Source organism: Coregonus clupeaformis, chromosome 8, assembly GCF_020615455.1.
Source record: "Coregonus clupeaformis isolate EN_2021a chromosome 8, ASM2061545v1, whole genome shotgun sequence".
In the NCBI taxonomy this organism is placed as follows: Eukaryota; Metazoa; Chordata; class Actinopteri; order Salmoniformes; family Salmonidae; genus Coregonus; species Coregonus clupeaformis.
The window spans coordinates 50,256,457-50,270,888 of NC_059199.1; the positions used below are offsets into that span (position 1 = coordinate 50,256,457).

Genomic DNA, 14,432 nt, shown 5'->3' on the forward strand with positions numbered 1-14,432 from the left:
ATCATTATGTTTGGAGGAAAAAGGGGGCAGGCTTGCAAGCCGGAGAACACCATCCTAACCGTGAAGCACGGGGGTGGCAGCATCATGCTGTGGGGAAGCTTTGCTGCAGGAGGGACTGGTGCACTTCACAAAATAGATGGCATCATGAGGAAGGAAAATTATGTGGATACATTGAAGCAACATCTCAAGACATCAGTCAGGAAGTTAAAGCTTGGTCGCAAATGGGTCTTCCAAATGGACAATGACCCCAAGCATACTTCCAAAGTTGTGGAAAAATGGCTTAAGGACAACAAAGTCAAGGTATTGGAGTGGCCATCACAAAGCCCTGACCTCAATCCTATAGAAAATGTGTGGGCAGAACTGAAAAAGTATGTGCGAGCAAGGAGGCCTACAAACCTGACTCAGTTACACCAGATCTGTCTGGAGTAATGGGCCAAAATTCACCCAACTTATTGTGGGAAGCTTGTGGAAGGCTACCCGAAACGTTTGACCCAAGTTAAATAATTTAAAGGCAATGCTACCAAATACTAATTTAGTGTATGTAAACTTCTGACCCACTGGGAATGTAATGAAAGAAATAAAAGCTGAAATAAATAATTCTCTCTACTATTATTCTGACATTTCACATTCTTAAAATAAGGTGGTGATCCTAACTGACCTAAGACAGGGAATTTTTACTAGGATTAAATGTCAGGAATTGTGAAAAACTGAGTTTAAATGTATTTAGCTAAGGTGTATGTAAACTTCCAACTTCAACTGTAACAACAACCACTTGAGCCTCTTCCTCAGAGTTTAACAGAGTTGCAGTTGTAGTGGTGGGACATCCAGAGGAAATCTTTCAATCCTGTCAGTCTCCTCTCGGTGGGCTACCCTCTGTCTGAGGAACACGTCAAAGACGTCACCTCCTAACCCCGGTGTTACCCAGTGGGCTGTGGGTCGAGGCCGGAGCCGGGGTCAGGACAGAGAGCAAGAAGCTCAGGACGTCCCCACCCTGTAAATGAACAAAAACCCTGCAGATTCCTGGACTAATTCTGATAGCTCCTGTTATACTGACCTCCTCCCTACCTCCATACTGCTCTACCCCTCTGTCCATCACCTCTCCCTTCCCAGCTAGTTCTCCTCACCCCTCCTCACATATCTTTCTACCACTCCCTTCCTCTAGTTCCTCCCCACCCCTCTTAGTTCTCCTCACCCCTCCCTCCCTCCATCCTCATCCACCCCTTTTCAGTTATTGCTTCCACCAGTGTGAGGGGGCGCCGGTTGGATCCTGTCCAGACCAGCGTTTACTCTAATAAAGCTCAGAAATACTCTGACCCTAAGAGTCTGGAGCCATTAAAGACAAACATACAATCAACGTCTTGTCTGCCTCGGCCTATTAAGTCATAGAAATACATATTGAATATTATTATTGCATGCATTATGCTTCTGGAAATCAGGTTGGATCCTGAACATGGTGGTAAACAATGTAGAATTTTTTTCAACAAAACAAACCTTTATTAATTTGTCCATATTACAGTCGATGTTAAATGTATTTGTATAACCAGAAAGTCCAATTGAGTTCAGATTACCTCTTTCCCAAGGGTTGCCGTGGGCACGTCTTGATGTCTTAAATTTTGGATTTTCCCTCACTAAAAGGGCCCAATGTACTGTAGCCATTATAATACATGCTCTTTTATCACAGGAACATGGAACAGGACAAGCTGGTGTGTGACCTCACTTCCTGTCTGGTGTGACTTCAGAACTCGTGCTCCCAGAGCCACCAAAGTGCCAAGTGCCAACTCACACAGTCCCTCCAGCTTTAATGTTTGTATTATTTAACCCTAAACTTACTAAGGAAGTTGACTGAGAAGAGAACACATTCTGATTCACAGCACCAAAGTGGAGGAGAAAAGAGAGGAGAGGGGTTGGATGAGCCAATTGGAAGGTGGGCATAATTAGGTGATGGCCATGATAGTATGAGGGCCAGGTTGTAAATTTAGCCTGGACACCAGGGTTAACACCCATACTACTACATGTTGTTTATTTAGCCTGGACCTCAGGGATAACACCCATACTACTACATGTTGTTTATTTAGCCTGGACCTCAGGGATAACACCCATACTACTACATGTTGTTTATTTAGCCTGGACCTCAGGGTTAACACCCATACTACTACATTTGTTTAATTAGCCAGGACACCAGGGTTAACACCCATACTACGACATGTTGTTTATTTAGCCTGGACACCAGGGTTAACACCCATACTACTACATGTTGTTTATTTAGCCTGGACACCAGGGTTAACACCCATACTACCCATACACATGCTCGGATTACCAGGACGTGTACTCCGAGCATGTGCTGACCAACTGGCAAGTGTCTTCACTGACATTTTCAACATGTCCCTGACTGAGTCTGTAATACCAACATGTTTCAAGCAGACCACCATAGTCCCCGTGCCCAAGAACTCTAAGATAACCTGCCTAAATGACTACCGACCCGTAGCACTGACGTCTGTAGCCATGAAGTGCTTTGAAAGACTGGTCATGGCTCACATCAACAGCATAATCCCAGAAACCCTAGACCCACTCCAATTTGCATACCGCCCCAACAGATCCACAGATGATGCAATCTCTATCGCACTCCACACTGCCCTTTCCCACCTGGACAAGAGGAACACCTACGTGAGAATGCTATTCATTGACTACAGCTCTGCATTCAACACCATAGTGCCCTCTAAGCTCATCACTAAGCTAAGGATCCTGGGACTAAACACCTCCCTCTGCAACTGGATCCTGGACTTCCTGACGGGCCGCCCCAGGTGGTAAGGGTAGGTAACAACACATCTGCCACACTGATCCTCAACACGGGGGGCCCCTCAGGGGTGCGTGCTCAGTCCCCTCCTGTACTCTCTGTTCACCCATGACTGCATGGCCAGGCACGACTCCAACACCATCATTAAGTTTGCCGACGACACAACAGTGGTAGGCCTGATCACCGACAACGATGAGACAGCCTATAGGGAGGAGGTCAGAGATCTGGCCGTGTGGTGCCAGGACAACAACCTCTCCCTCAACGTGACCAAGACAAAGGAGATGATTGTGGACTACAGGAAAAAAAAGAGGACTGAGCACGCCCCCATTCTCATCGACGGGGCTGTAGTGGAACAGGTTGAGAGCTTCAAGTTCCTTGGTGTCCACATCACCAACGAACTATCATGGTCCAAACACACCAAGACAGTCGTGAAGAGGGCACGACAAAGCCTATTCCCCTCAGGAGACTAAAAAGATTTGGCATGGGTCCTCAGATCCTCAAAAAATTCTACAGCTGCACCATCGAGAGCATCCTGACTGGTTGCATCACCGCCTGGTATGGCAACTGCTTGGCCTCTGACCGCAAGGCACTACAGAGGGTAGTGCGTACGGCCCAGTACATCACTGGGGCAAAGCTCCCTGCCATCCAGGACCTCTATACCAGGCGGTGTCAGAGGAAGGCCCTCAAAATTGTCAAAGACTCCAGCCACCCTAGTCATAGACTGTTCTCTCTGCTACCGCACGGCAAGCGGTACCGGAGTGCCAAGTCTAGGTCCAAAAGACTTCTCAACAGCTTCTACCCCCAAGCCATAAGACTCCTGAACAGCTAATCATGGCTACCCGGACTATTTGCACTGCCCCCCCCCCACCCCATCCTTTTTACGCTGCTGCTACTCTGTTAAGTATTTATGCATAGTCACTTTAACTCTACCCACATGTACATATTACCTCAACTACCTCAACTAGTCGGTGCCCCCGCACATTGACTATGCAACGGTACCCCCCTGTATATATAGCCTCCCTACTGTCACTTTATTTTACTGTATATATAGCCTCCCTACTGTCACTTTATTTTACTTCTGCTCTTTTTTCTCAACACTTTTTTGTTGTTGTTTTATTCTTACTTTTTTTGTTTAAAATAAATGCACTGTTGGTTAAGGGCTGTAAGTAAGCATTTCACTGTAATGTCTGCACCTGTTGTATTCGGCGCATGTGACCAATAAAATTTGATTTGATTTGATTTGATACTACATGTTGTTTATTTAGCCTGGACCTCAGGGTTAACACCCATACTACTACATCTTGTCACAGTGACTAAGTTTGACATCTTATTCCTTGGAGGACACCCTTTGAAGGGTGTAAGGCCATGACTATCCAGGCACCACCCTCTAACCTCCCCCACCCTTCCCTCCCTGTTCCCCTCCCTCTCTCTTCCTATTGTCTCAGAGAGAAAGGGAAACCTGCTTTGTTTCAGAAACAGTCACACAAGTGTCAAAGCCTCCTGTGGATCACATCGCATGTGGAGCGCAGCCATGTGGTGAGAAACAGACCAAAATAGCATTCAGTAAAATAAACAACGGCAGCACCCTTCAGGACTTTTCTCTTAATGCTTAAGAATGTCTGTAATTGAGGCCAGTATGAAAATGTATGCACTCACTAACTGTAAGTCGCTCTGGATAAGAGCGTCTGCTAAATGACTAAAATGTAAATGTAAGTTAAATAGAGAGACGATTGATATTGTTAAACTATCATCTAAACAGGGAAAATAAGAATGCTGGGGCATCCAAATTCAGGCCATAGTTATGGAAAGGAGTAAAAGTAAGACTGTTTTGGTCTGAGGTGTTCCTCCTTTTGCTCTTCCATCCCTACACACACACTGCATTAGTTGAACCAGTCTGTTTAATTGAAAGACAACATTTTGCATGCTGTGTTGACATAGGTCATATGTTGAACTGCCAACTCAAAATCTAATAAATATATGAGAAAAATATCTGGAAGGTTCACCTTGAAGAAAACAGGTCACAGATTCCAGAGCTTATTGCTCCCTGATATTATCTATGAGCTTCATTTCCTGCTATTATGAAAAACAAATTAAAACGCTTCATTGACCCTTATTATGCAATTTACACAGCCGTTAGTTGTTATTAAGGAGTATTTAAGCACAGAAATACATTTGAATCTGATATTTGTTCACCTTAACACAAACTAGGGGGGAATAATTGATGTTTCAAAACCTTACACAGTGCTTTAAAAAAAATACAGTGGACCAAAATTCCTTATATTGTTATTATTGATGCCAATAAAAAATTGCTGATGCATGGGAAAACTAAGGGGAAAGGTGAGACAATAGGCCACATTTGTAAAGGAAAAAGGAAGGAAACATTTCCCTGTACTTTGCAAAGTGTGAAAAGCTCTGCTGTAATGTCCTTTCTCTCACCCTGAGTGTTAGCGAGGGCCGATGTAGGCCTCTTCTCAGGAAAGCCATGCTGCAGGGAGTGGTTCCTCTGGTTCCTCTCTTATCAATGAGTCCCTTCCTCTGCCCGACGGCCTCACCAGCCACACCCTGGCTGCCACAGTTCACACACTGCCCCCCAGCACACACTCACTGGAGGTGAGGGATCATCTGAGCTTCCCACTCACCCATCCAACAAGAATGATTCCACTCCCACATTCACACCTATGGAGTATTGAATGTGCTAGATCTCTGAGGCAGACAGGCTTCAAATGAATAGTAATAGTGATAGAAATGCCATAATACAGAGATTGTCATGGTAATACCTGTCCATCTCCTCAACCACAGGAAGCCATCAGATCAGACTAGTCTGTTGGTGGACTACACAAAATGGACTCAACACAGAGTTAAAGCCTATCTGTTCACTTTCACATAAAAGTGCCAACTGTGACTGAGTGGACTATCCTGGTTAAGTAAATACAAATGGCATGAAATGAAATGAGGAAGTAAAGGGTGGACATGGTGACTGGGACGTCATCGGGGCGTGAGTTTGGTTCTCATTATTTAGGACATAGCAGACGGAGAGGAAGGTACAGTAAAACATCTGGTGCAGATGAAAACATTTACAGTCCAGATCTGGCTCCACATTACATTCCTCCATGGATACACTTAATGACCATGTGCAGAGTGTTTTGGCTGCGAGCTGCTCTTTCATGACCCTTGTGTAGGCCTTGCTCAGTTTCACGCAGGAGGAGTGGAGGTAATGGGTCAGGGAGGGGGTGTGTCTGGAACAGGGTTGGACTGGAACAGGGTGTGGTTTGACATATAGCTTCTGAATCAGCTAGTTCTGAGGGCAGGAAGAAAGCCTATGATGCCAGGGCAGAGCTGGTCAGCAGGTGCGCTTGATTTAGCTCAGAGCTTGCACTTTTGGGACTATTCCATTGGTTCCATCGTACAGGACAAATTAAGTCAAGCGCAGCTCAAGTTGAAGGGGCTTGGAGCCCACTAATACAATGTTACTTACGTCAAAAGATTAGAGGGCAAGGGCCCAGGCAGGCGTTGTAGCGGTACAGGTAAGGAGGAAAGGAGGAAGAGAGAGAGAATGATAGGAGGATATGGGAACGACTGAACCCTACACCCCAATGTGACTCTGATAAACTGTGTGTGTACCCCTGGCCATGGGAACAGAGGCTTTAACCTCTGGTGCTACACAGACCTGTTTGACGTCACTATGATGGAAACATCGACATGGGCACTGGGCAAATGGCCATTTCGCCCTAGAGAAGGGATGTCACAGAAACTGTGTGCCACCGTTTACATGGCAAGGCCCTGGACGATCGTTCAGTCACCATTTACAGTGGGGAAAAAAAGTATTTAGTCAGCCACCAATTGTGCAAGTTCTCCCACTTAAAAAGATGAGAGAGGCCTGTAATTTTCATCATAGGTACACGTCAACTATGACAGACAAATTGAGAATTTTTTTCTCCAGAAAATCACATTGTAGGATTTTTTATGAATTTATTTGCAAATTATGGTGGAAAAAAAGTATTTGGTCACCTACAAACAAGCAAGATTTCTGTCTCTCACAGACCTGTAACTTCTTCTTTAAGAGGCTCCTCTGTCCTCCACTCGTTACCTGTATTAATGGCACCTGTTTGAACTTATCAGTATAAAAGACACCTGTCCACAACCTCAAACAGTCACACTCCAAACTCCACTATGGCCAAGACCAAAGAGCTGTCAAAGGACACCAGAAACAAAATTGTAGACCTGCACCAGGCTGGGAAGACTGAATCTGCAATAGGTAAGCAGCTTGGTTTGAAGAAATCAACTGTGGGAGCAATTATTAGGAAATGGAAGACATACAAGACCACTGATAATCTCCCTCGATCTGGGGCTCCACGCAAGATCTCACCCCGTGGGGTCAAAATGATCACAAGAACGGTGAGCAAAACTCCCAGAACCACACGGGGGGACCTAGTGAATGACCTGCAGAGAGCTGGGACCAAAGTAACAAAGCCTACCATCAGTAACACACTACGCCGCCAGGGACTCAAATCCTGCAGTGCCAGACGTGTCCCCGTGCTTAAGCCAGTACATGTCCAGGCCCGTCTGAAGTTTGCTAGAGTGCATTTGGATGATACAGAAGAGGATTGGGAGAATGTCATATGGTCAGATGAAACCAAAAAAGAACTTTTTGGTAAAAACTCAACTCGTCGTGTTTGGAGGACAAAGAATGCTGAGTTGCATCCAAAGAACACCATACTTACTGTGAAGCATGGAGGTGGAAACATCATGCTTTGGGGCTGTTTTTCTGCAAAGGGACAAGGACGACTGATCCGTGTAAAGGAAAGAATGAATGGGGCCATGTATCGTGAGATTTTGAGTGAAAACCTCCTTCCATCCGCAAGGGTATTGAAGATGAAACGTGGCTGGGTCTTTCAGCATGACAATGATCCCAAACACACCGCCCGGGCAACGAAGGAGTGGCTTCGTAAGAAGCATTTCAAGGTCCTGGAGTGGCCTAGCCAGTCTCCAGATCTCAACCCCATAGAACATCTTTGGAGGGAGTTGAAAGTCTGTGTTGCCCAGCGACAGCCCCAAAACATCACTGCTCTAGAGGAGATCTGCATGGAGGAATGGGCCAAAATACCAGCAACAGTGTGTGAAAACCTTGTGAAGACTTACAGAAAACATTTGACCTGTGTCATTGCCAACAAAGGGTATATAACAAAGTATTGAGAAACTTTTGTTATTGACCAAATACTTATTTTCCACCATAATTTGCAAATAAATTCATTAAAAATCCTACAATGTGATTTTCTGGATTTATTTTTCTCATTTTGTCTGTCATAGTTGACGTGTACCTATGATGAAAATTACAGGCCTCTCTCATCTTTTTAAGTGGGAGAACTTGCACAATTGGTGGCTGACTAAATACTTTTTTTCCCCACTGTACATGGCAAGGCCCTGGACGATCTTTCAGTCACCGTTTACAAGCAAGGCCCTGGACAATCATTCAGTCACCGTTTACATGGCAAGGCCCTGGACGATCGTTCAGTCACCGTTTACAAGCAAGGCCCTGGACGATTGTTCAGTCACCGTTTACATGGCAAGGCCCTGGACAATCGTTCAGTCACCGTTTACATGGCAAGGCCCTGGACGATCTTTCAGTCACCATTTACAAGCAAGGCCCTGGACAATCGTTCAGTCACCATTTACATGGCAAGGCCCTGGACGATCGTTCAGTCACCATTTACATAGCAAGGCCCTGGACGATTATTCAGTCATTTCCACATGTAATAGGAGGTAACACTTGGTTAGGTGTAGTATTTAAATATTTCATCCAAATGTTTACAACAGAACCAAGGGTAGTTAGAAAAAGTAGTATGAAGCTTTACAAAGTCAAATCATTATTATTTGTTTTCTGCTGATTATTTAGTTGCAAAAATGTTTATGTTGCTCCTCCATTAAATGAATACTCAATTCTTAAAATGTCCACATTTGAAATTCTCTGAGGTTTTTGGTGCAGGACCAGGCTTTCTGTAGGCGCACATGCAGTGAGAGAACATGCACATACAGAGAGAATCGGTTTGCATATTTAATTATCTCTGAAACAATTAACTGTGAGCCATTTTCAGTTTCACCTCCATTATCCATGCCTGTCAGATAGATACCTGGGTGACCTGGAGCCGCTGTGTGTGTGTGTGTGTTTGTATGTGTGAGCGTGCCTGCGCCTTCCCCTCCATTCATCCAACAACCAGGAAAGGGCTTAACAGGAGAAACGAGTCCAGAGAAATCACTCCTTACTGGGTCATCTCCTCTGACCAATGCCCCCTCTCCTCCCTCCCTCTGTTAGTGTCTGTTATTGTTCTGAGGAGGGCGGGTCCTCCTGGGCTAGAACTGGCTGTTCCCGCTCTTCTCTTCTCCAAACACAGCCACCAACACCACTGAAACCAGCCCCAGATAATAAACAAGATACATCATTTCAACAGCTGGTGATGTGAACATGTTTTACGGCTTGTTCTGTTCTGTAAGTAGCCTCTATCCCAAGACCACCTGATCAGCACCAGTATCAGAGTTGTAGTTCTGTGCCCAGCTCAAAAATCCCACCGCTAGGACCCTGTTCCCTGTTACATTATGCATATCATGCTTTTCCCCTCAGTGTTTCTCTGGAATATTCATGAGCCTCAGAACACCAGTCTCACTTCTAGCTAACAGTGAGAGTAGCTGTTGAACCTGAATTAGTTTCACCACTGAATTCAGGGGGTTTGGGGTGTGGGCAGTGAGATCAGGTTGGTGAAGGGTGAAATAGTGTGTCTGTAGGAGAAGAGTAAAGTAGACGGTGTAATGAAAGCACTTGACTCTGATTGGATTGCAGTGCATCCGCTCTAGTTTGTTATTCTTCATTTCTACACTGAACATGAGGGTGGGAACCTATTTCATGAGCAAATATCAGTGATTCGCCATTTTATCTGCCCCCAACATCCGATGCAGTGTAAATGCCATAACAGCTGATAAGCTACGATAGAAGTGTAACTTCAATATTCTTCCTCTGAAAATAGTATTCACAAAACTGTTGCCCAATGTCAATTAATTATTTTGTGCGATATCATGTTAGTGTTTAATTGTTGCTTTATTCAAGGTGAACACATTTATACAAACAAACATAAATATGAGCGCCCCTCCCCCTCACACACAGAGAGTAAACAGGGGGACATAACTGACATTCCAATGTGGTAACAGCGTAACATTTTTTAAATTTATTTTTATTTAACGCTTCCTTCGAAGCAATATCAATATTTCACTTCTTTAAGTATCATAATAAACCTCAAACAAAAATCTGATGATGGAAGTTCTAAGGTCAGAAAACGGACCAATAAAGTGCATTTATTTGACTGTCTCTATCAACATGGAAGTCCATGGGTGCGTTCCAGGTACACAAACTCTGCACAGGTCTGAGATCAGATTATCTTTATATCATCTGGATAACTATTTAATGTCTCAGGAACCACATCAACATGATAACGATCCTATAAACTGCAAGGACCTAAGTAGAATGAGTGTATCTGGAACGCACCCAAAGTTTTAGGTAGATAATGAAGTAGGGCTGGATCTACACTCTGGAACGCACCCAAAGTCTTAGGCAGGTACTAGGCCTGGATCTGACAGAAGCCTGACACTTTTGGAGTACAGGGTCCAGATCAGACAGCTAGCCAAGTCAGGAAGGAATATTCAGAGTATGCTGATCCAACAGCCTATCAATCAACAGAATTACACAAGACAACCATCCTGCCTGACACTAACAGCTGTGTTTACCCCCACCTCCCACCTAACCCAAATGATAGTCACATTAAATAGCCTAACTGCTGTAGATTCTTATCATTTATCCCTGATGAAACTCTAAAATTTTGTTACACTAATGTTTAAAAACATCCATCTGTGTATTCTCTTCTCAGTGAATCATCGAGCTTATGCTGAACTATCTAGACCCTCTAGACTGCCATTGAGCAACATGGAGACAAAATACTGACTTTGATTGTAAAGACTAACTTTCAGAGGTCACACTAACACAAGTGCCTGTCTGCAACTTGATTGTCCTTTGTGTTTTCCACATGTAATCTCATTGTCAACAAAGGCTTTGGTAAACCTATAATTTCATTGTGTTTTCATGCTTCAAACTGATTGAACAGTAGGCTACATATTTTTGTAACACTTGAGAGTATAGACAGAATACATTCAAGTGTACATTTGACTTCTGACACTTCAGTGTTTTGATTGTTCTGTCTCAGAGAAGCCCTGTGTGACTCATGGTATAGCATAACACTTAATTTAAAGAGACATTAGTGTCCACTGTCCCGTGATGCTGTGCCAGCCAGGACAATTGCCATCCAAAGTCCATGCTATGGTGCAAAAAAATATATTCCATCAGTTCCAGTGAGGACATAGTGACAACAGCCCGACACAGCCCTGAACACACTTAGTCCCATTCCATATGACTCATACAACTCAGCCAACAGACAGGCTAGCAGCTGACCCGTCACTGAGAGCTCCACGAGACACTGAGCATTATGGGTACTGTAGTACATCTTGCCACAGTCAACACCACGTGCCCTGCTCATGGTTAACACCACAACAGTTGAGTCCCCATCCACCACCATTGTTATCTCACGTTAAGTCCTTGTGTAGCTCCAACAAGATGGCGGTTGTGTGTGCGACTATTCAGATAATCTCTTCTTCTTCTTCTGTTGAGCTTTCTGCGTCTTCTTCCGTTTGATGATCATGGCGTGGAGCTTCTCCAGACCTTCCTGTAGCCCCTCCCCTATGATGGCGCAGGCGGGCTGCAGGTGCCAGGGCGTTCCATTACCCAGCTCCCCTAGCGCCAGCGAGCGCTCCATCTCGTGAAGCGGCAGAGAGTTCCTCAGGTCCTGCTTGTTGGCCACCACTAGAACCGGCACCCCCTGGTTCTCCGCTAACCTCGTGATCTTATGGAGCTCAGTCTTGGCTTCCTCTAGGCGCTCGGTGTCGACGGAATCCACCACGAACACGATGCCGTCGGCACACCGCGTGTACGAGCGCCACAGGGGGCGGAGCTTCTCCTGACCGCCCACGTCCCAGAAGTGGAACGCCGCTTTCCGCCAGGACTTTCCGCCGGCGCTCAGGGACACTTTGATCTTCTCCGTGTTGAATCCCTTAGTGGGGACCGTGTTCACAAACTCGTTGAAGCGAAGGCGGTAGAGGACAGTGGTCTTCCCGGCGCAGTCCAGACCCAGGATGACAATATGGAGGGCCTGGAAGGAAGGAAGGCTGGGGAAGATCTGGTCTGATAATCCATTCCCCATCTTGTTACTCACGTTTTGAGGGAGACAGACAGGGGAGCGTCGTGCTGCTGCTGCATCAACAAATAATCACAACGCTTCTCATTCCCTTCAGAGGGGGCTGTGGTGCAGCATTTACCTGGAAATAAAGGAGAGAGAATACAATGTAAGCAGCTGTGAAAAGCACTCAACCAACAAGAACAGCAGTCTATTGCTTTACAATTGGAGGGGCTTTCAACTGTAAGTGAATATAGCCTAGGCCTATAGACTATTTTTCTCCTTTCTCATTGTAAGTGAATATACTCGCCCCCCCCTTTCCATCTTTAATATTTCGGGACATAGGATATGAATGAGAGGAGCCTATTTGCACATGTAGCGTCTAGAGCAGCGCTCGGAGCTCGGTGGATTTCATATGCTAATTCCCATTCAGAGGCAGTAGGCTATCGATATTAAATGACAAGTATGCCGGCGCGCTCCCAACCAAAATCCAATTTTAACTGTCTTCGGGTTGATGATCGTTGCTGTTAGCGCAAGAGCGTGGAATGGCATCAGTCTGCTACCACTAATGGCAAAACAAATGGCTTGGCAGACAGAGGTGTTATGCCAACAAGTGCTATGAAAAAAATAACTATGAATCGAATGCTCTGATATATTAGTAGGCTATGCTAGTTTGCTACTCAATCATCTTGCACGCAGGAACAGGCAGTCTAGGTAGACATCCAATGCAAACTGTCATGAAAAACTGGCGACGATGGTTTGGGTATAGGCTAATTTATGCCACATATTGTACTGTGCGTAACCTCTGTGCATATTCTCTATGCATAGACAAAATAATGCACACATACCTTTGTGATGTAGGCATTTGGACTTCCCAAAACGTGAAAACGAAATCGTTGCAGGGTATCCTTTATGATCTCCTCTCTCTTCCTCACACTATCACCTCCACACCACTACTGAAAGATAAAAGTAGACTGACTCCCTCTAAATTCCATTCCCGCACCACGGGTTCAACCTAGGATGTTTCTAGCGTGAGCTCTGGTTGGCTGACGTCCCAGAGCGCTCCATTTTCTCCTTGTCCGATTGGTGGACCGTTTTCTACTTGTCCGATTGGTGGAGAGCCGTGCCTGTCTCTTATCTGGAACTCATCTATAGGCTACACTTGTGTGGCTGGTGATAGAAAGTTGCTCAGTTTTCACTTTCAAGTTTATTTAATTGCAAGAAACGTCACGAATATGAAGAATATGAAGATCTAGATATATTTTTAAAGATGTGTCCTGCCTAACTTTGTATTTTTAAATAAAGATAGGGCCAATGTATGACGATTTTTAAATTATTTTATAATTAGATCAGATCTGTGCTATGTGCGGAAAAAAAGCAATCATGCAAGATCAAAGAACAGGGTGATTTCCTTTACGGAGGCGAGGACAATCAATAACACATTTACTGTGGTTTGGGTGATCTCTCGGATCTGGTCTGATCTCTTAACGGTTTCAATAGTTTTATCTGAAAGTGGGCTCCACATACGCCAAATTTTAGAATGGCGGTTAATTGACATTTGAAATGAGATTGCAGTGAAATCCCACAGGGCACACACTGGTTGAATCAACGTTGTTTCCACGTAATTTGACGTTGAACTAACGTGGAATAGACGTTGAATTGACGTCTGCGCCCAGTGGGATTGCACCCTCAATTTACTAGTGAAAGTGATATCCCTCATTGGAAAGCCTATGACCCACATTCGATATTTGTAAAGTGATCAAAAGGGACGTTTTCAAGTGCTAGAATATTGTCGGATATGGATAGGGGCGGCAGGTAGTTTAGTGGTTAAGAGCGTTGTGCCAGTAACCGAAAGGTTCTAATCCCCGAGCCGACTAGGTGAAAAATCTGTTGATGTGCCCTTGAGCAAGGCACGTAACCCTAATTGCTCTGGATAAGAGCGTCTGCTAAATGACTAAAATGTAATGTAAATGGATATGAATTACAAGTTCATTTGACAGGCTATCCAAACTAGGGGTCGCCTGATATGAAAATGGGGTCACATGAGAATTTCAAAAATCCAGAGAAAAAAATTATATATACAAAATAATACATATATTATAATATTGCCTTTGTATCTCAAAATAATTGTAATGTGGTTAACCTTCAAAATCGTAATAAAAAAATGTCTAATGAAAAAAATTGAATTAAACCAGGAGCGCCCACAGATCATGGAAAAAGGCTGCGCTTGACCGTTGCACTTGAACCATTCCCATGGTAAATAGCTAGGCCCGCTACACTATGAAACCATACACCAGGGTTCTTCAATTCCGGTCCTGGAGGGCCGAAACACTTCTGTTTTTTATTTCTACCTGGTAGTTAATTGCACTCAC

At 44.6% G+C, this 14,432-nt stretch overlaps 1 protein-coding gene across 1 annotated transcript; it reads right to left on the reverse strand.

Annotated features, from left to right (window-relative positions):
- Positions 1-9,862: 9,862 nt before the first annotated feature.
- Positions 9,863-13,005, reverse strand: LOC121572894 (ADP-ribosylation factor-like protein 4A). The gene is made up of 2 exons (XM_041884927.1): positions 12,909-13,005; positions 9,863-12,202 (listed from the first exon to the last, which is right to left on the reverse strand). The coding sequence occupies exon 2, from the start codon at positions 12,085-12,087 to the stop codon at positions 11,464-11,466; it is 624 nt and encodes a 207-aa protein (XP_041740861.1). The 5' UTR covers positions 12,088-12,202; positions 12,909-13,005; the 3' UTR covers positions 9,863-11,463.
- Between the last annotated feature and the right edge of the window lie 1,427 nt (positions 13,006-14,432).

Coding starts and splice junctions, on each gene's coding strand:
- LOC121572894 (XM_041884927.1), bottom strand. CDS start 12,087: ATGGGGAATGGATTATCAGACCAGATCTTCCCCAGCCTTCCTTCCTTC.